Source organism: Hipposideros armiger, unplaced genomic scaffold, assembly GCF_001890085.2.
Source record: "Hipposideros armiger isolate ML-2016 unplaced genomic scaffold, ASM189008v1 scaffold_55, whole genome shotgun sequence".
Lineage (NCBI taxonomy): Eukaryota > Metazoa > Chordata > Mammalia > Chiroptera > Hipposideridae > Hipposideros > Hipposideros armiger.
The window spans coordinates 2,624,879-2,647,386 of NW_017731405.1; the positions used below are offsets into that span (position 1 = coordinate 2,624,879).

A 22,508-nucleotide genomic window follows, 5' to 3' on the forward strand; every position below is an offset into this window, starting at 1 on the left:
CAAAGTTCTCCAAAATAACACCTACTAAAATGAATAAAAAATAGAATGTGTTCACTGTAAAACCATTGGTTATTGTGCAAATTGTCTCCACTTGCAAACCACCACCCAGAGGCTCACCTCTGCCTCCTGCACCACTGACCTCCCTTCCCAGCTGGTGTCACGTTAGGTGCCCCCAATAGGAGGTAATGCAGGGCACTGGAGGGCGAGGAGTGAGAGGTGGGCTCATTTCTTCCCCACCCCTCCCTGCTTCAGTGCCCTGGCCTGGCAGTTGCATCTGCCTTCGTAAGTACAGCTCCTACCAGGGGCCACACAGCAAACCATGCTCTTTCCTTTCCTGGCCCCTTCAGCCCTAGGACTGGTGAGAGCTTTATACAGTTGCCAGTTGGGGCACTTCCCTGTCCCTTGTCTTCCCTAATCTCTGCTCAGACCTTGGTAAGCAGAATCTACATTTAAGCCTCTTCATTGGAACCATCTGGAATGAACTGTTTCCCGAGGGACCCTGACTGATGCAACTTGACAATTGCAATGAATTATGAATTAACATGTAGCAAAACCTTTTGTCACACTACTCCTTTTTGACATTATAACTATTATTATCATTTCTACCTTCTCTGATGATCATACAAAAAAGGCTGGAAAAGAAGGAGATTTGAAATTCCCTCCATTAAAACCTAAATGCAACTCATTCCACTGTAATCAGGGAAGAGAACAGCCTATGGAGAAACAGAATGTTTCCTTCGGAACTTTATGTCCATCTACAAAGCAATGCTATTTAATCAAACTAAGCAGCAGGAAGAATTGGAAAGGTAGGAAGGGCTGGTTTTCACGAACCTTCCCCAAGTCCTTTTGGACTTGGCCTCCATAGCGTGGCTTGTTTGGTTTGCTGTATTGCCAATACCCATACCACCAGCTGCATCTGCTTTCATATGAGCATGGAGAAAATGCTTCCCAAAAAAACTACACATGGTCTTTTCCTGAGCCACCATATGGGAATTGTCTTTACCACCATTCCCTCTAAATTAGCAAAACAAATATCAAAAACCAACACACACTGTGTGACTCATTGTGTCCAAACCAGAAACCTGGCCCCACATTTAATTTCAGTGCTTCTAATGATTTCGTGTTCATATTAAGCTCCTGAGCCAAATCTAAACCTTAGTTTTCAACTTGCAAGAATGGTGACCTCTCACTTGTTATTATGAAAGCTAAATTGCATGTACTCAGGAGTGCCTCCTGTGGCAGTAAAAGAAAGCAGCATTTAGGAATTCTGGAAACTTCCAAGTCTCTTGCCTTTCCTTAAGATCTTATGGATTACTTCTCTTAGACCATGCAGCTTTTTTATAATGCACAGGCTGGAACCCTTTACATTGTGATTCTAGCATTCTGGGATAGGGCTCCACAGGGGATTCTGGTATACATGGGTGTATGGATAGACACATGAGTGTAAAGCCCATTGTGGGAGTTAGGCCTCTGCTCTGTCTTCCTGAGCTAAAAGGCTGCAGTGTAAATAAAAATGATGGGGAACACTAATATGGTTATTCTAGGGGGGTCCCATGAACCTAGCAGAGAACTGAGACCCAAATTCATGTCAGAGTTCACCTATGGTATCTCATTTAATTCTTAAAAACAACACTGAATTAGCCATCAGAAAAATAACTAATCAAAACCACAATAAGATCCCAACTCACACGTACTTGAATGGCTATGATAAAAAAGATAATAACAAGTGTTGGTGAGGATATGGAAAAAGAGGGAGCCTTATACATGTTAGTGAAAATGTAAAATGGTGCAGCTGCATTGGAAAAGTTTGGTGGGTCCTCAAAAAGTTAAACGTAGAGTTATGACCCAGCAATTCTATTCCTAGCATATACTCAAAAGAAATGAAAGCATATGTCCACACAAAAGCTTTACAAGAATGTTCAGAGCAGCATTATTCATATTAGCCAAAAAGTGGAAACAACCCAAATGTCCATCAATGGATAAACAAAAAGTGGCATATCTATACAATGGAATATTATTTAGCAATAAGAGGGACAAAATACTGATACATGCTACAACATGGATGAACCATGAAGACATTACGCTCAGTGAAAGAAGCCAGACACAAAAGGCCATGTACTACTCAAGGCCATTTATATGAAATATTCAGAATAAGCAAATCTATAAAGACAGAAAGTAGATTGATGGTTGCCAAGGGGTGGGGAAAGAGGAAATTGGGACTGACTGCTAATAGGTATGAAGTTTCTTTTGGGGGTGATGGAAATATTCTAGAATTAGACAGTGGTGATGGTTGGACAACATAATGAGTATACTAAAAGCCACTGAATTGCACAGTTTAAAATGGTAAATTTTATGTTATGCGAATTCTATCTCAATTAAAGAAAAAGCCAGTGTGACACTTCATCCCTAGTATTCCATAGTGTTACTTGCACTCAAATTATAATAAACTAGACAGGACTGGACGGGAGCTCCCTACCTGTGGTCTAAGCTTACTAAAATTCTCACACTATCTTTTACCAAACCGTTTGCAAGGGAAATGAATTCTGTACTTGATTCTATCTCCTATCACTGAGGCATATGGTTTAACTAGAAAGTAAATTTGCATAGTTACATTGATTAAATTGAGAGCGTAAACATTGCAAAGAATATCTGAGTTAAGCTCTCCTGTAGCCAATCATTAAATTTGCAATCCTACATACACCCGTATAGACCTCTGCCTTCCACCCTTCCTTTCCCTCTCCCACTTCTCCTTCCCCTGGTCGTCCCCAACAAGGATGTTCTGCCAAAACTGAGCCAAAACCCGGGCATCGTTCCAGATTGTTCCATCTCCCATATCTGCCTCATCCAAACATCAAATAACTTCCCTATTTAAAAAATAAATATGTATTCCCTCCTCTCTAATGCTTCACAAAAAGAGAGGGAACCAGATATTATTGCTTCCTGATGGAGGTACACAACACTATTCATAAGGTAGTATTGCCAGGTGACCGGTTAGCCCAGTTGGTTAGAGCATGGTGCTGATAATACCAAGGTTGCCAGTTCGATCACCGCAGGGGCCACTGTGAACTGCGCCCTCCATAAAAGAGTCAGCTATGCCATTGTAGCATGAAAGCAATGTGTAACCAATGACCATGCTGTTCCCCAATAAAATTTTTAAAAATAAATAAATAAGGTAGTCTTGCCAAAATAAATAAACAAACAAACAAACAAACAAACCTGAATCCAACCAATATACCTCTAGATCTAAATACCAATATTCAGGGCCAGAAAAATGTGGTAAATGATACCACTGGAATGGAATCAGCAAAATCCAGACTGTGAGAAATTCTGCTGGACAAACAAGCCAATTTCTTCAACAAACAAATTGTAGGGGAAAAGACAGAAAAGGGTTTTTTTTATTAAAAGATACTCAAGAAACATACTCACCAATTACAACAGGTGGATCTTATTCCAAAGATGATTCAAATAACAAATTTTAAACAGCAAGGGCATTTATGAGATAATTAGGGAAATCTGAACATTGCCTTGGTATTTGATAATATTAAGAAATTATTTTAATTTTTAGGTATGCTAATAGTATCATTTTTGTTTTTTAAACAGTCCTTATCTCTTAGAGACACATGCTGAAATAATTACAGCAGAAATAATATGATGTTTTAGATTTGCTTTAAAATAATCCCAGAGTAGGGAGGAGAGTGGGTGGTATAGATAAGAGAATAGCCTAATTTTACAACTGTTGAAGCTGGGTGGTATGTACATGAAGTTTTATTATACTAGTCTCCATACATTTGAGTTTTTCTATAATAAAAAATGTTAAAGGATTGGCCTTCAAAAGTCAGCTTGTATATTATCGATAGCAGGCAACACTATTAAGAGTTATGTTCAAAGCTAACAATGTCACATATATTGATTATATCAACCTCACAACAACTCTACGAGGTAAGTAGTTTTATTATCCCCCTTAGACAGAGGAAGAAATTGAACATTACAGATGTTAAGTCACAGAACTAAGTAAGAGATTATAACCTAGCTGTCTCTGACCTCAGACCCCAAGTGTCCAGTGGGGAAAAAAGAAACCATTCCACATATATTAAACAGAGACAGATCAATGTAAAGGTCTGTTTACAAGGAATTGAAAGGTATGGAAGAGCAAACAAAATACGGGGGATGAGTTGGAGAAACTAAGAAGATGGAAGGGTAAATCCAGAGATCTGAAGCTATGAATACCCTGGGCTGGCACCCACAGGCCCACACTCACCAGTGGAGGGGCTGCACCATCACTGCTAAACTTGTGCCACTGCCACTTAGCAGAAGCCATTGCTATTATCTCCTCCTTTCGCCCACATCCCAATTTCCTACCACTACCTCCTACATACCAGAAGTGATCTGTGACACAGAGCCTTTCCGTTGTGATCACAAAATACGGTGGGTAAGTGCTGCTGCCATGTGCCATTCAACCGAAGGGCAGGGATCTTCAATACGGGAAGTGGCGTGTTGAGCCTTGTAACAGTGTGTGACAAGTTTCAACTTGTTTGGTGCAGTCAGTCAGGTGTGAGCTATGGTTGGGAGAAGGTGTGTTTTAAAGTGTGCCGTAAATCATTCTCCATCATGACAATGCTCCGTTGTCACACATCACTTCTGGTATACAGCAATTCCTGCCAAACAAAAAATGTTACGGTGTGTCCTCAGCCACCTTATTCACCGGATCTGGCACCATGCGACTTCTGGCTCTTCCCCAAAGTCAAAATGATTCAGGACATTGTGGCAGTTATGGCAGCACAAATAAAGACATTCACAAAAGAGGACTTCCAGAACTGCTTCAGAAAGTGGCAAGAATGATGGGATGAGTGTGTTTAAAGCGAGTGGGAACATTTCGAGGGAGATTAATGGCAATGTGGCTTTTACTGCAATGTTGTTTTTTTATTTAAACATTCATCATATTGTTTGATCACACCTCATATTTGCAGAATCTAAGAGGAGACCAGCTGACAAAGGAATCTGGAAGATACAGTTTGTAGGCTTCTAGCCCCACATAATACAAAGGAAAATATGGAAAAACAGGAATGGAGCTAAGAACCAAGAGACAAAGAACCAACACAACTCTGTGCTGTGCTTCTTGTCAAGCGTGTCAAATTACAATTGCTTGATTTATAACTCTTACGTAAATTTTCACTTTCTTCCTCTCTTCTCCCATTTAACACTCCATCGAGCTCAACTGATCTCACAGATTCATTGCACACCAATTTTCAAATATCTAACACTGAACTTAAGTATCGTGACTCATTGCTTCCGTATCTTCCCCCTCTACCATAACCTATCACCAGTCATGTTTGTGACTTAGTACAGTAAAGACGTATTTCATAGCGGCATCTTTGTGTGCAATGAATCTGTGAGCTCAGTTGCGCCCGACGGAGGGTTAAATAACTATTGGGTTGTCGGAAAAGTCATGACACATTTTTGCAATGAAAAACATAGAAAAAATACGTCATGACTTTTCCAACAACCCAATACTATGTGACCATTATGCACTGAAACGTGCTCACCAATATTGTGATGCCCTGTGTCAAATACACTCCAGATCCAAAGACTTAGTTATTTTCTCTCTCCCTCTCTCTCCCTCTCTCTCCCTCTCTCCCCCCCCCACGTCTCTCTCTCTCTCTCTCTCTCTCTCTCTCCCTCTCTCCCTCTCTCCCTCTCTCCCTCTCTCTCTCTCTCTCTCTCTCTCACCTAGCAGGTTTACAGGAACTCTACATCTGTTATATCTGCACCAATTCTTTTGAGGGCATTATGCTCACCATACGAGGAGTGATGTGATGCAGCTTTTCCAAGGTCACAAAGCTTGTGTAAGGCAGAGCTGGAACTCAAGCCCTAGACAATGAGAATCTTTCCATCATACCAGGTTACCTTTTCATAGCCATAAAAATTACAAGAAAAGTGCTACAGCACGGTTTGGTATGATTAGTGATGAGGACAGGACATTGCAGACATCACTCATGCATAGTGTCGCCATGTTGAAGCTGACTCAACACCATCTAACAACGACAACAACGACTAGGAATGGCTAGGCACACACCAAGGTGCACCTCCACCTCCAGGTGGTCAGCAACTCATCTACCAAAAAACAAAAAAGCTTTTAGAATAAGGACGTAATTTAATCAAGTTAGCTGGAACTATTTCTTCAAGAAAAGTGCCTCACCAACTTAAATAAGCTCTGTCCAGCCCAAAACGGGCAACTTGAGCACCCAAAGTATAATAACTGCAATGAGTTAACATGCATCAAATATATGTGTGATCCATAATGATACTAAGTAAGCAAACAGAAACAAGTAAAAAATGTCATTGTCACTTGGGAGAATGCTAGGGAATCAACCCATTATTTTGAAAATTGGAAATATAATAAAAGGAAAGATTCACACGTTTAACCTGCCTTTCCTATATAAACTCTCTCCCAGGGAAACCAACTATTGTAGTTGGTGAGAGGGAGTTTCACTTTTTAGAAACGCTCCAGCTAATAAGTGAAGAAGTAATGATAGAACAAGAATATCACCATTTTACACCCCCCTAATGGTGGATCGATGTCAGCAATGATAGTTAATACTGGTGAGCATCGCAGCAAAGAGAGAACCAAACATTTTATGCTTCCTGACATGAGAACACAATATCATCTAAAATGTATTCTTGCCCTACTCCCAAGCCTCTAAACTTGAGCATAAGCTGAGCAAACTGCTAAATCTGACTACAAATTTCTAGCAAACACAGAAAGCAAGGAAACGTGTTAGATGCACCCCAGGAATGTAAAAAAGTAAAACAAAGACTGGGCAAAAATCTACATGACAAACAACCCAGTGTTCTCAACAAACTAAATGCAAGTGAAAAGAGAAAGAGGGATGGGGAACCTATAGATAAAAAGAGACTTAAGGGCTGGCGAGTGGCACGTTGGTTAAGAGTTGGCTTGGGAAACCAGCTCTGAGAAGCAGGGCCCCGGTTAGGATCCCACATTAGGGCCAGTGACACTGCCCTCTACAGCTAAGATGGTGAACAACAGCTCAACCTGGAGCTGGGCTGCTGTGAGTCGATGGCGATGGTGTAGGCTGCAGCCCCTGCTGCAGTGGGCTGCCATAAGCTACCGTGTGTGGCCAGCAACCGGCATGAGCTGCTGTGAGCTGCTGTGAGCTGCTGTCCAATGGCCAGTGAGCGACTGCCTCACCTGAGAAGAGTGCAATGATAATATCAACATGGGCCAGTGAAGCAACATCCTCCACAACTAGACTGAGGAACAAAAGGACAGCAACTTGTCTGTTCCCCTTCCCCAATTCCCCAATAAAATCTTTTAAAAAAAAGAGAGAGACTTAAAAGACACATCAACTAACCACAATGAGTGGCCCTTATTTGGATACCAACAAGCTAAGGAAATAATCAATAAGGCAATTTTAAAAATGTGATTGACATTAAGTATAGTAGTTGTTACAGACTGAATGTTTGCCCTCCCCTCCCCCATTTCATATGTTGAAATCCTAACCCCCAATGTGATGGTATTAGGAGGTGGGGTCTTTGGGAGGTGATTAGATCATGAGGGTAGAGCCCTCCTAAATGGGACTAGTGCCTTACAAAAGAGGCCCCAGAGTTCCCCTGCCCCTTCTGTGACAAATAAGGACACAGTGAAAAACCTGCATGCGGGCTATGAACCAAGAAGGGGGTCCTCACCCCACACTAAGTTTGCTAGCTCTTTGATCTCAGACTTCCCAGGCCCAAGAACTGTGAGAAGTAAATTTCTATTGTTTATAATCCACTCAGTCTATGGTATTTTTGTTAGAGCAGCCCAAATTGACTAAAAGAATAGGCATCACATTTTTTGGTGTATAATGGTTTTGCAATTAAAAAAAAGGAATCATTACAGTTAAAAGATACACACTGAAATATGTATAGATGCAACAGAAAATTAGTGACTCAAAAAAACGAGACAGGGCCGGCCGAGTGGCGCGATGGTTAAGAACTGGCTTGGGACGCCAGAGGGCCCCGGTTCGGATCCCACATATGAGGCCAGTGACACTGCCCTCCAGAGCTAAGATGCTGAACAACAGCTCAACCTGGAGCTGGGCTGCTGTGAGTCGCCGGCGACGGCATAGGCTGCAGCCCCTGTGGCAGTGGATTACCATGGGCTACCGTATGTAGCCAGCAGCCAGCGTGAGTGGCCAGCAGCCACCGTGAGCGGCCGTCCAGAAGCCGGCGACTGGTCTGCCTTGCCCGGGAAGAGCACAATGATGGTGCCAACTTGGGCCAGTGAAGCAACGTCCTCCACAACTAGACTGAAGAACAAAATGACAGCAACTTGTCTGTTCCCCTTCCCCCAATTCCCCAGCACTGTTCCAATCCCCCCCAATTCCCCAATAAAAATCTTTAAAACAACAACAACAATAACAAAAAAACAAGACACATCCCTTCAGTGCTGCTGGAAATGAAACAGCACAATGAAAAGAGGGTGGTTTCGCAGGAGGAGCTGAGTCCATAGCTGTGTAAAGCTGGTCAAGAGACATGGGCTTCTTAGACCCCATCTTTCTCCTTGCACCCCATCTCTCTCCCTACACCACCTGAGCCCCTCGCTTCCTCAGAGCACCAACAATCGCTTAGGATAATTACTCCCTGAGGGAACTTCACAGGTTGTCCCTCCTCTGCCTCATCACCTTCCAATTAAACCAGCTTTCCCAAAGGACACGGGTACAAAAGAAACCAGTACTAATTCAATTTTATGTTTCTCTAAAAGCAATATTGTTTCAACTCTGTAAATATATTCCATCTACATAACTGGCTAAATACTTTTTTGGGCTAACCTAGAAACCTAAATGCCATGTATAACATAGTTTCTATAGGAAAATCCTTTCCCAATACCAACTAGATGGCTTACAAAGTATATTTTTGTCATGTAATCTGAATATGAAAGTGAGGGTTGCCATTTATATTAATTCAAAGCATTTTCTGATTTTTTTTTATTCAAAGTTCTCACCTTTTACACACAGAAGGCGTTCTACCCTTTTACCCCACCTCCTCTCCCTTCTTGAAAATATCAACAAACAAAGGGGAGGGGAGACTGTGTCTGCAACACCCCTCCCCGTCACTGCCCTTAGGGAGGAGAGAATAATGGGCCACGCTCCCTGGCACTCACTAGCTCCTCCCCAAGGGATGAAGGCTCCATGATCAGAGTCCTACTGAGCCAGATCACTGCAGGGAAAGCTCACATTGGGCTCCAGGTATGACTGAGTAGATGGACAGAGAGGCTGACCACAGGGACAGGAAGCCCTGTGGGAGTCCAACGGGTTAGGGGGTCCCAGAACCGGCTTTGCAGACCCAGCCTTACAGATTCGGGAGGAAGAAGACAAAGTCTCATGCAACCTTGTGTGCCTAAGCCCCCTCTCCTAGCACCATCTCCCATAGTGGGAGTGTGGGAGTGTGCCAGAGAACTAGAGCGAGAGCGAGAGTACATGGTGGACTCTGGGATATTAATCAGTGCCGGCCCAGCCATTGGCAAAGCTGATCCTTTGCCCTGTTGCCTTTATTTGGCCATCATTGCTGTGGGTATCGCTCTCTCTTGAGGGAACTCTGGAGGGGAGATATGGTAGCCAGCCAGAGTTTCCATTAGACTGTGGGGAAAAGAGAAACTTTTAGAGCCAGCTAAACTAGTGGGACTTCTGAAACATCAACTGATGGAGTGACTTTTGCTTTCCTCACAGTCACCCAGTTTCTAAGCCAAGACTGTCCATCACTTTCTTAAGCTGAAAGTGAAGGTAAGTCTCGTGTGGCCCAAAGACCACTCACAGGTGAGGTTTAGACTGTTGAGTCATTACTGGCCTTTTAAACTAGTAAACGTTTAAAAAGCTTCTCTCCCCATTTGGCCATGGCTCTTGCTTGAAGCTCTCCCAGCAGGTACCCTGGAGTGGACAAAAGCCCCACCCACCCTGAACTCATCATCACCTTCCAGGTCCAGAACTTTGATGTTATTTGTGGTTCTGATGCCAGAAAACAGCACTTTTCTTTTTTATACATGTTACCCTTTGTGATAGATAGCCAAAAAGTCTCTGTGTCTTCCTGTAAAATTTCCAAAATTCAGGGTCTTCTCTCACTTTTGTGACTCACACAGGCAACTGGGTCCCTGTAGCTCATCATCATAACTTCCTCTCTGAGAGAAAGTGGCTCAGACTCACAGTGTATCATTTTTCGAACAATATATTACATCTGACAGCATCCGAAATGCAGCAATACAAAAACAACAGCGCCTATGAAAATGGCTTTAAGCCCAATTATGGACCAAGGCTTCCGATTTCAGGTTTACACCAAAGAAGAATTCCACATGGAACCACCTCAAGTTAACTCCAAGGCTCTAGCCTTCAGAGGCAGAAGCGTTGTGCGGGTCCAACAGTCATGGAACTCAAACTCCATTCTGGGCCTTTGCCTGGTAAGATTTCACTGTATCACCTTCTTTGGAAACACAGAGGATGCAGGCCAAACACTTGTCTGTGGCAGAGGTTTTCAGAGTTTCAGGATAATGCATATGTCTTTGTAAATCTAGTCACCTACGTTGGCCAAATCAATCACCTTGAAAGTTAGATACATTTCCCAGGAAAAAAATAATGACATGTTTCAAAAATATCTAACTTGAAATAACCAAAATCTCATTTTAATTACTAAAACAGAAATGATAGCAACCACAGGATTATTAGCAGCTAATATTTCTACAATACTTACAAAATGCCAAGTACTGTGCAAATAATGACAGCATGTTATGCCAAAGCTTCTCCAATTTTGTATGCATTTTACATTCTCCACTCATCTCAAAACAATGCTCCAGTTCAAGCTAATAGAAGGGGTGACAGTGGATATGTAGGAGGAAAAACCTCCCCACAAGGCCCCTGATTGCCCCACCACCACCACCTGTTGACCTCCTCGCTGTTCTGCATAACTCTGCAGTTCCAGTACTGGCCTTGAGTCTTCAGGCCTGTGTGAATGGCAGTCAAGCTCAGTGAATAAAAACCTTGAAGTTGGATTCAGACGATCTTTTTTTTTTTTTAAGATTTTATTGGGGAATTGGGGGAGGGGAACAGCATTGGGGACTCGGGGAAGAGGAACAGACAAGTTGCTGTCCTTTTTTATTCTCCAGTCTAGTTGTGGATGACATTGCTTCACTAGCCCATGTTGGTATTATCATTGCGCTCTTCCTGGCTAAGGCAGATGTGTTGCTGGCCACTGGACGGCCACTCACAGTGGTTGCCACCCACTCTTGGTACCTTACAGCCTGCGACTCACAGCAGCCCAGCTCCAGGTCGAGCTGTGGCTCACCATTTTAGCTGTAGAGGGCGCAGCATCACTGGCCCTCATATGGGATCCAAACACGGGCCCTGTTGCTCAGAGCTGGTGTCCCAAGCCAACTCCTAACCAATGCACCACTCGGCCAGCCTGGATTCAGACAATCTTGTATTCAAGTATCAACCCTCACCTTGAACAATTTATCCCACCTCTTGCAGCCTCATTTCCTCATTTGTAAAGTGGGAATAATAATTTGTAGCTCATAGTATTTTCAATGTAGATTAGGTGAAACAATGTATATAAAGTGCTCTGCAAATATCAAGGACTTAAATAATAGTTAATATTATTACATCTATTCTATATACCTTGTTGCAAAATGTACAAACCATACATGAAAATTTGAATCACCTTGGAAACGAGATAATCACAAGGTATTCTTTCTTTCATTGATGGATTATCCAAAAGTAAAATTGTCTCCTGATTTTTATTATAATAATCACAAGCTTCTGAACTATTTTTCTGTGAACTATCCCTAAGGAGGCAGAGAGGAGGAGATGAAAGAAATTGATGGTAAAGAATACAGCATCAAAATCCTGAAAAAATGCTGGCTTTTTTCTGCCAATGAGAGAAGAGAAAATGGGAAAGAAGCTAGCAACAAAAGAACCTAAACTAACCTATATTGCAACTTGTTAAAAATCAGTGTTTTCTTTCTTTATTTTTTTAAATTTAATTATTAAAAATTTTTTTTTCATTTTACAAATTATTTTCAAATTACATTTGACATTCAACAATATATTGGGTTGTCGGAAAAGTCATGATGTATTTTTTCTAAGTTTTTCATTGCAAAAATGCGTCATGACTTTTCTGACAACCCAATAATTTCAGGTGTACAGGGCACTGGTTAGACATTTATATAACTTATGAAGTGATACCCACCTGACACCATACATAGTTATGACAATGTTATTAACTATATTCCCTATGAAAAAGTACTGTTTTCTATTAAAACATAAAAACTACCAAGACTTCTGTCATAAATAAAAGTAACACCTATTTTTTAAAAACAAAGTCAACACATTTGAATATTTTAAAATATGTTTTGGGCCGGCCGAGTGGCGCGATGGTTGAGAACTCGCTTGGGATGCCAGAGGGCCCTGGTTCGGATCCCACATATGAGGGCCAGTGATACTGCCCTCCACAGCTAAGATGCTGAACAACAGCTTGACCTGGAGCTGGGCTGCCATGAGTTGCCGGCGATGGCATAGGCTGCAGCCCCTGTGGCAGTGGGTTGCCATGGGCTACCGTATGTAGCCAGCAGCCAGCGTGAGCGGCCAGCAGCCACAGTGAGCGGCCGTCCAGAAGCCGGCGACTGATCTGCCTTACCCGGGAAGAGCGCAATGATGGTGCCAACTTGGGCCAGTGAAGCAACGTCCTCCACAACTAGACTGAAGAACAAAAGGACAGCAACTTGTCTGTTCCCCTTACCCCAATTCCCCACCGCTGTTCCCATCCCCCCAATTCCCCAATAAAAATCTTTAAAAAAATGTTTTAAATATACATAGTCTTTATGGAAAATATCATTTATAAACATAGAGTAAAACTCACTTATTCACTTCTTGAGGCTAGTGAGCAAAGGTGTAGACAGCAGAAAAGTACAAACTAACCAAAAATGTAACAAGATGGCTAAGCTGGGATCCTACTTAGGGAACTTCCCACTTAAGAAGAGGGCTTTCTTTCACCACCCCTACCTCTGGGCTTTGAGATCTTGTGGGGAGGGGACAATGGGCAAGGGGCAGAGGAAATGACAGAAACATGTCTGTTATGGACTGAATGTTTGTGTCCCCCAAATTGCCTACGTTGCAGTCCTGACCCTGATGGTATGTGGAAGTGGGACCTTTGAGAGGTAATTAGATGAGGACATGAGGGTGGGGTCCCCATGATGGGATTAGTGTTCTTATGAGAGGAGAAAGAGACAAGAACTTGCTTGCTCCCTGCATGTGAAGACACAATAAGATGGTCATCTGCGAGCCACGAAGGGTACTCTCACAAGGCACAGAATCTGCCAGCACCTTAATCTCGGACTTCCCGGCCTCCAAAACAATGAGAAATAAAGGTCTGTTGTTTAAACCACCTTGTTCATGATATTTTGTTATAAGAGCTCAAGATGACTAAGAAAATGTCTGAGCAGAATCAGAGTAGAGATGAACTAAAGAGGAGGGTATGTTTTCAGCAAGAATGTAGGGGTCTCTAAACAAGATAACTGGACATATTTTACTACCATTAGTCATTAAACAAATAGGAAACATAATCAATAAAATAAGTGGCCATTAAAAACACATACACACACACCATTATTTTAGATAATCACCAAAACTGCTCATCTCAGTTTGAGCTTACCAGGGTATCTCTAACGATGCTGAACATCTTTAAACACTTGTTAGAGAGAGCCTTCTGTTATATGGTCAGGATATTCTCTACGCTTCTCTTGCAAATCTCCACCAGTGGGCTCTCTGGCCCCTCTGGTTTTCAGGTGTGTTTGGCCAAAAGGATGTACCAGTCTATACAGAGATGGACGGAAAGGAGGACAATGGGGTGGGAAGTATTTCCTTTCTTGGCTCCCCCTGACAGGCCACAGGCCTCCAATCATTGCATTTCTCCTTAAGACCACAGCTTCTGGGGCTTCCCTGTCCTACAGGTTTAGTTTCTCAGGTTACCATGACCATTCTCTCTCCCCGTTGCTTCTTCTAGGTGGTAACAGTGCCCTCTTTTTCTAGTCTTAGGGTGCTTCAGCATCATTTGTTGATTTCCTTTCATCCTGCCAACACATCCAAAATAGTCCCTTCATTAGACTGTTTTCCATTAAACCCTTGTGGACATTCAATCTGGCTCCTGTCCAGACACTATTTGATCAGGCATGAGGAAAGCCTGGTTGGTTGGTTTTGCCTCACATAAGTGCAGGCTTTACTTATAGCCCTCTGAGTGGTCACCAGTGTCTCCTGTGAGTCCTGAGCTCTTCAGAATCAGCAGGGAACCCCAAATAGAACAGAAATGTAATACCTTCTATTCCCGGAACCCCAAATAGAACAGAAATGTAATACCTTCTATTCCCCGGTCAGAAGTCTCAACCTAGTTCAAAAGCTGTTGCCTTTGCTGAGCGCCTGGATTCCAGATTTTACTTGCCCACCTGGCCCCCAAGTGCTTGCCAGCTCCTTCCCTGCTCTGCTTGTCTCCCAGGCTCTGGACTCTGTCCTCCCTCCTGGTTCCATGAGGCTCACTCCCTCCTTCCTATTCTGATTCCTGGAGTTAACGCATCACCAGCCTAGTGCCACAGGATCTGCCCTGCCCTCACCAGTACGCCCAGTCCAGCCTGGTGGTCCCTGGGGTGGGATTTCAGTAGAGAAGTATCACTTCTGAAAAGTTAGCATCTTGCACTATGTTACCTGTTGTTTTGAGGACTTATTTAATAGAGTCAAAAGGGAGAATTATCTGATAGTCCTTAAAAATTAATGTAACTACTGAAGCAAGCAGTGAAAATTAGGAAAATTTGCTCAGTGGCTAAAATTAATGCATTGGGAGACAGGGGAGGGACTACGGCAGAAAGTAATATTGGATTTTACTAAATCAACTTGTAAAACTTACTTGGGCTTACTAAACCTTATACTCTATTTTTAAATGAAAATAATAATAATAATAATAATAATAATAACAACAACAACAACAATGGTGAAAAGGACTAACAAGAACTCCAAGAGTTGAGAATTGAATATGAGTCTGTAGCATGTCATGTCAGCTCACATTAAGCTCCTCCCTTGCATTGCAATTTCCCATCATGCAGGACATGGCTTCAGCAGGGCAGATGCACATGAGGGACTGTGACAGCAAAGCATAACCTCAGGACCTACAAACTCCAGTGGGTCCTGAGGGTAGATGGAACCTCAAGAAACCACAGTGGGCTCCATGGTCCAGCACTCTCCCCAGTTGTAGACTTTCAGCTAACCTTGGAGTCTCAGAGTTTGGCTTCATGAATGGAGACGGCAGGTGGCCCATATAAAAGTAAACTAAGATGAGGGTAGGGCAGCAACTAGTACCCAAATACATGCAATGTGGTACCATACACTCTGCTACAGGTGGCCCCACTGAATTCATCTGATCAACCGACAATCAGTTCAATACATTTAAAAGCAGTGGTTCTCAAAGTGTGGTGCCAACAATAGCAACAGTAGCATCTCCTGGAAGCTTGTTAGAAACTGAAATCCTCAGCCCCCATCCAAAATCTACAATTGTTTATAAATGAGAAACTTGGGGTGGGGCCCAGAATCTGTATTTTAACAAGCCTTGCAGGTGGTTCTGATGTACACTAAATTTTGAGAACACTGACTTCGAGGACAATGACATTTTTCAAAAATGGTTTTCAAAAAAATAGGATGTTTTTCAAAATAGTTCTACCCCTCTCTAAAACAAAAATCTCATTAATTACTTACCACAAGGTCAGAAAAATATATAATTATTTTCCCTTTATAGATAGTCAACTCTAGGAAGCCACGGAATAGGTAATACAGAAGTCACTGATCACTGGCTTAGGCACACCCTTTTGCAGAGGCTCACCATCTTCGTTAAGCTTTGCTTACCAAGCTTCATGGCTATTCCCTGAATCCCGAGTGTCTACAAGTCTGTCACAAATACTGGCTGACTGAATAAATGAGCACGATGAATGGAGGATAAAGGGGGAAATTAGGGATGCTGACTATCAGCACAAAATCATTTGGAAATTAACAACCTCCTGTGCCTGATCCACAAATGAGAGAACCTACATAGAGATGGCTGCCAGTGGACTGACTGTATGCGTCAATGAAGCCTTTTCTACAACTGACTGCCTAGTCTCAGATGCCTGTCCTGCCGCAACAGCTGGTATGAGAAAAGAAAGTTGTAAGAATCCCCAGATCTTCCCAGAGAGAGATTCAAACCATGTCCTTTGAGGATTTCTGAACAAGAATTACAAAACTGGCACAATATCAGAAATAAGCATTGTGCAGAATTCTCCTGTTGGAGTACTATTTTAAAAAAGGAAAACAAGGAGACAAATTGCTAGGTAGTTGCATTTTTAACAGCAACTGGGAGACAAATCTAAAGGAAATGGAAACCCATATGATATCATTGTACTGCCTATGAATTATTAATGTTTATAATTCTTTTCAAAATTAGGTATTCAGGAAGGTTCCTGTTGACATCATGTTTGACATCATAATGCTTCATCATTCTAAAAGCTTAATGAGATGAATTATTGCTAGAAAAGAGAGACAGATCAAGCACACATTTTTGTACTCTGGGGAATACCGGAGACCAAGTAGATAATGAGGATATAGTTTATAATTGATGTACAAAAAGGAAACACACACACACACACACACACACACACACACACAAACCTTTTACAACCTACCACTGTAAACAGGACCAAATGGCAAAGACCTGACTTTTCCACTTGAGCATTTTAGAAAAAGGGAGCAGAGAGGGGGTCGTGACTAGCAACTACAATATCTCAAACTCTTGAGGTGGAAACATTTTTATTCTAAAAAGAAATGAAAGTATTTACAAAATTACCTTAACCACAAAAGAGTATGGAACATGTGAAGACTGAAAAAAATAACACTGAATCACAAGTCCTAAAAGGACTTAAATATATTAAAGCAATTCAGTAATAAAAACTCTGTAGGATTTGTATAAATAATAATTCTGGTCTCAAATTTAATTTTAAACCTATAGTTTCTGAGATCTATACATGCAAATTAGTGGTGAATCACGGAACCAGCAGTTTCATTCCTGACATTCCTAGTAATGGCTTGGAATGAATTAAGCTCTTATTTGGAAATCTTGTTGATAAAGCAAAGTGAGTTAAATTCCAATCCAGGTCAAGCCTTTTAACACTTCAGCCAAGTAGCAATGATGTTTATACAAGTTTATATTAGCTGCTAATAATTGAGACTCACTTTCCATCCAGTTTTTACTCCAGTTGAGCCTCTTGAGGGAGGTATTAAAACATAGGTAATGAATTCATTCATTATTCTTTCTTTCATTGAACAAACATGGAGTAGCTCGAGTTGCCAGGTACTACACTGAGATTCTTACTACTCTGAAGGGCAAAAATACACAATTTCTCTGAAGCAACCAAAAAAAGTATCAGGGTTCATAGGCTGTCACCATTCTGAACTACTGCTTCATGCCTTCAAATTTCCTTTTCAACAAGAAGGCAAAAAGATAGTTTTTATTGATAACATCCCAATTTAATTATTTCACCAAATATATAATTGTATTCCCCTGAAATTTGTCCTAATACTAACTTTATGTGAATCAGTGTGTTTTAAAAAAAATACTTGACAAATGAAAAATGTAGTGTTCAGCGCACGCCTCTATAACAAATGTTCAGTTGGTAAGTTGTACTGTCATGAATTCAGGTCTCCGATCTTTGGAAATTCGATCATCACATGGTTAACACTCAGAAGCTAGGAGAGAAAGTTTATACCTGGCATATAGTAGGTGCTCAATAAATGGCATTTTAAAATTATAATGATGATTATATTATCATATCATATTATTACCAGAGAAACCCTACAACTATAAATAAGTACCAGTTAAGCGTCCTGTTATAAAATCAGATGCTGCTAAACTAAGTTCACTAAAGGAAGCTTTTGGTCTTCCAAACTGAAGCCAGCACATGCCATGTAGCTCTTCACTCCTCCGCTGAGAGCTGACTTCATCCAGTGACGATTAGCAGGCACCTTGCACTAAGCCAATTGTTGAATAGCTTTCCAGTATTAAATATACAACTGTGTATAATCAATGGAACGCTTCCTGGTAATCCTCTGACCATGTAAAAGCTGTGATTCGAACATTAAGAGTCATGGAGATGCATTTTTCTCCCTCTACACAGTGGGATATGCCATTGTCATTTTGCTTGTTATAAGGATAAAAGATCCAGTGGCTAGAGTTACACAATGAAAACCCTCTAGTACAGTGGTTCTCAACCTGTGGGTCGCGACCCCTTTGGGGGTCGAATGACCCTTTCACAGGGGTGGCCTAAGACCATCGGAAAACAAAAAGATATTTACATTACGATTCATAACAGTAGCAAAATTACAGTTATAGAGTAGCAACGAAAATAATTTTATGGTTGGGGGTCACCACAACATGAGGAGCTGTATTAAGGGGTCGTGGCATTAGGAAGGTTGAGAACCGCTGCTAGGATTTAACAGTTAGTGTTTTAAGAACATACAGAAAGGAACTATTAAAATAATCATTTTTCTTCTGTCATTAAGAATTAGCTAGTGACTGCTTTAATCATTTAAAACATCTTCTCCATTTCCTCACAATTCCTTTTTCCTGAAAGATGAGATGTTTGTGCAGGCTGTTCATCTTCAGACAGTTACACTGCACTGGAAACGAATTTCCCTCACTGTAGTTCGGCTGACCCTCCAAACTCACGGCCCGATTCTCTCAATTATGTCCAGGATGCAGCCAACCCAAACAAGGGACAAACAACAGGTTCCATTCTGGCTCTCTCCCTCCATTCCCTTCCTACATCTCCCCACAAAACACAAACACCCTCATTCATTCACAAATCCCCACGCTCGGTCCTAAGACTCGAGGCAGCCGGGTTGGTTTTCCCAGGTAAAAATGGGAATAGGAGGCACTATCGTATCCTTGCCCCGGGTCTGCACCATTCACCCACAAGACACGCAAATCCAGCTCGCTGCTCAGGTTTCATTCAATGGGACTCACCACCCGATGCTCTCAATGATACCCACACTGCCTCCTGCATTAAACCGAGCCACAGCCTTCCTCCCCAATTAGGAACCGGCCAGCCCACAAGCTTCCCACTGCGCTCCCTTCTCCATCCGACCCCACCCCCCCGCCAGAACCAGCTCCCAGGACCCCTCTAGGGGTCTTTTCTGCTCACATTTCCTGGGCTCCTATCACGCCCACAAATGAAAAGTAAACTCCTCCTTCGTGACAACCTCCCCAACCCGACCGTGTCACGGCCACTCAACTCCTTTGGAGCCCTTACCCGTGAGAACCCGCACGGACGGGGAGGGCAGCCCCCCACCAGCCTGTGCCGGTGCCTGGCGTTTACCTTGACACTGGAGTAGCTGGTCTGGGTCTCGGCCTCCGCGCTGCTGCAGCAGTGGCGCCTCCGGCCCCTGCAGGTGGTCGCGGTGGGGGCGGCAGAGCCTGTGCTGCTGCCGCTGCCCAGCTCAGCCCGGGCCCTGCGGACACGGGCAGCGCCGCGGGGTCCCGACGCACAGCTCGAGGGGATGGCGTCGGCGGCGTCGGTCTGAACGAAGAGGCCGTGCAGGGGGGCCGCGGGGCCCTGCGACACGCTGGTGGTCTGGCGGGGCGAGTTGGACTCATCCGAGTCCCGGCAATAGATCACGCCGCTCTGCGAGACGTGAATGCTGGGGGCGCAGCCCATCCCTCGGCCGGGATCCCCCGCACTTCGCCTGCGCCCCCGGCCGCCGGGACCCAGCGCACCCGCGGCCACCTGCAGTGAGGGGGCAGATGCCTCGGCAGCGGTGATGGCAGCGCCGGGACTGCGCGCCCCCTGCCTGGCCTGTCTGGTCGCCCCTCCGTCGGGCTCGCCGCGGCACCCCGCGCCGAGCCTCCGGGGGCCGCGCACGTCACCCCAACTTTCCCTTCTGGGCCATCTTCCTCACTGAGCGGGGGAGCGCGCACACACAGCGCCCAGCGCGCACCGGCAGCCGCCACCCTCCCCGCCGCGGCGCCCCAAACACGCTCCCCACGCCTCCGCCTTCTCCTCCTCCCTCAGCTCGGCCCCCCCGCCGCCCAGCTCCACCTCGCTGGGCTTCGGCGCCCGTGGCCCCGGGGCCAGGGCGCCTGCCTGCCTGCCTGCCTCTTCTTTCCCCACTTTCAGTCCGTGCGGGTGCCCCTCCCTCTCTCCCCCCTCCCGCCTCCCTCCTCAGGTGCCCCCGCTCCGCAGCCTCTGCCTCTCCAGCCCTACTGCTTCCCTCAGCCCCACCCGCCGCTCCCCAGCTCTCCCCAGCTGGGCGAGAGCGCCTGCCGCTTGTTTCTGTCCACTGGGCTCCAGTGCGCGGCTGCTGGCACCACGCCTAGGCGCCCTCCCCTCCTCCTCCACTGTCCAGAGGCCTCATCCGTTCTGCACCCATTCTGATGCCGCCCTCAAGTGCCACAGCCCCTCTTCCCCTCGCGGCACACCCCCCCCCTCCCCCCGGGCCGGCCCGCGAAGGGCAGCGTAAACTGGAGAGCACCGCAAGAAGCCTTTCACCAACACATTTTAACACACCCCTAAACAAAACATCAGGATGCCATCCCGAAATAGTAGGAACCCCACAGCCCAGGCCCACCCATCTGACTTGTGCACCTCCCAGTGCACTCGGAGAGTTAAGGCGAGAGCTCAGGCGTCCGCGGCCCCTCCCCCACCCACCCCGTTCCACTCTGAAGGCTAAGGTGAGGGCGACCCAGTCTTCTGAAGAAGTCTACTCCAAGTCTACTCATCATCTGGGGATTCATGCGGAGGGATGGGAGGCCTTGCAGAGGAAGGAGCCCTGAAACATACAAATTCCCCTAAGATCCATGGAAAGAACAGAAAGACTCTCCATGTGGTTCTTGGCTTTGCCCTCCAGAGTTTTCACCTCTTTCTTGGGTGTCACTAAGTTTTCACCCTGGCTTCTACTCCACCCAGCCTCCCATTGTCAACTGCTCTTCCTCACAACACTGTGCTGGGCACTCACTCCTGGAGTGAGGCATAACACAAGGTAAGCTTCACTCAAGGAGAATAAGAATACGTTTGGAAACAAGGCTGCTTTTCAGAGCTCTGGTTTAGAGCTTCCAGGCACCTATGCCCATCTCTTCGTTTGGTTCTTTCAGTGATTCCTGTCTGCTGCCACAGGGGCACAGCGGAGAACTGAGATGGTCTAAGAAAGGACTCAGTGTAGTGTTGCACATAAGGGCAAGAACACGAAGTCACAATGTAAAGCACAAGGAAGTTAAGTATTCAATTTGAAATAATTTCTTTGATTCTTCCCTTTCTCTTCCCAAAACACCAACCTTTGGAATGACTGGAGAAGATTTCAAATGACAGCTTCAACCCTTCATAGAGAAGCAAGGTGTTACCTCAAATTCAGATATAGAGAGAAGAAAGCACTATTCTAACCTAATTCTTCTACCTTTGTTTCTCTTCTCAGTTTAACACTCCAACTTTCCATCTTGGAGTCAACATCTGGAAGGAAAGGGAGGAAGAGAGGAAGGAAAGATTGAGCAGAGGGAGAAACTGACCTTGGATACAGTCTCAGTGAAACCCTCAAGCATCCCTGTAGGGAGGATTCTGAAGCTGGGACGCTGCCGAGTTATGCTGAGGTGGGGCTAGGAGGATGGGCCTCTATTAAGCCCACCTGGATCTGTAATTACTTGCAGGCCATCAGAGCAACCTGGGGCAGGTGGCTCCCTTCAGCTCAGGCAATCCCCTTCTGAGGCTGACAGCTGAGCTGAGGGCTTTCTGCTGGCAGCACTCCTCCAGCTGGAGGGTAAGTCCTCTTCTGGCATTACAGCTTCCACCACAGTTCCCTTCCAGGTTTCCTGGGTCCATGCTTCCTTTTCCCTATCCATGCTTATAAGAACCACACATTAAATGGTCAAGGTGAAGAGATAAGGACAATCATTCATTTGGAACAGGCCTAAGCCTGATGACGGCCATCTGCTTTACTTCCAAGGGACCATCCTGGATCTGGGCAAACATCATCAGAGTTAAATTACAAAACCACTAGTCTCCATACTAAATCCCTGATGTAATGTTAAGTCAAGAGTCAAGCATATCTAGGATTCTCTTACACACACCCATTTCAGTCATTATCCTTCATGGAAGCCACCAAGGGCAGCCTTTTCTGAAATTTAGAGCCATGCTAATTCTCATGCCACATGTCTACTTTTTCAGAGTTTTCTCTAGGAGTATGGTTACAATGATGAAACCACCTGAAGAAGAGAAAAGGGCCAGTCACTCACGGAGGCTTTTGAAGGCAAGAAGACTATGATGAAAACAGAAATTACAACCATTCTTCTGGTGGAGAACATTAGAGTCTCAATCATGGTAGGACAAGTTACCCAGAAACAAATTTAGGTTGAACTTTCTACAATAAAAAAAGAAAAAAATGAGGCCTTGACAGAGTAGAAAACCTCCAGGTAGC

At 44.2% G+C, this 22,508-nt stretch overlaps 1 protein-coding gene across 5 annotated transcripts in view; it reads right to left on the reverse strand.

Annotated features, from left to right (window-relative positions):
• PDE8B (phosphodiesterase 8B) overlaps positions 1 to 22,508 on the reverse strand; it is a 253,654-nt gene that overhangs the window by 181,843 nt on the left and 49,303 nt on the right. For 2 of the 5 annotated variants that reach the window (XM_019641020.1, XM_019641021.1), the window contains exon 1: positions 19,424 to 20,077. The exons of the other annotated variants lie outside the window; for them this stretch is intronic. In XM_019641020.1, the coding sequence (XP_019496565.1) occupies positions 19,424 to 19,762 (339 nt within the window). In that variant the 5' untranslated portion in view covers positions 19,763 to 20,077. Of the gene's footprint in view, positions 1 to 19,423; positions 20,078 to 22,508 lie in introns of those variants that run through there. 5 annotated transcript variants of the gene reach the window in all.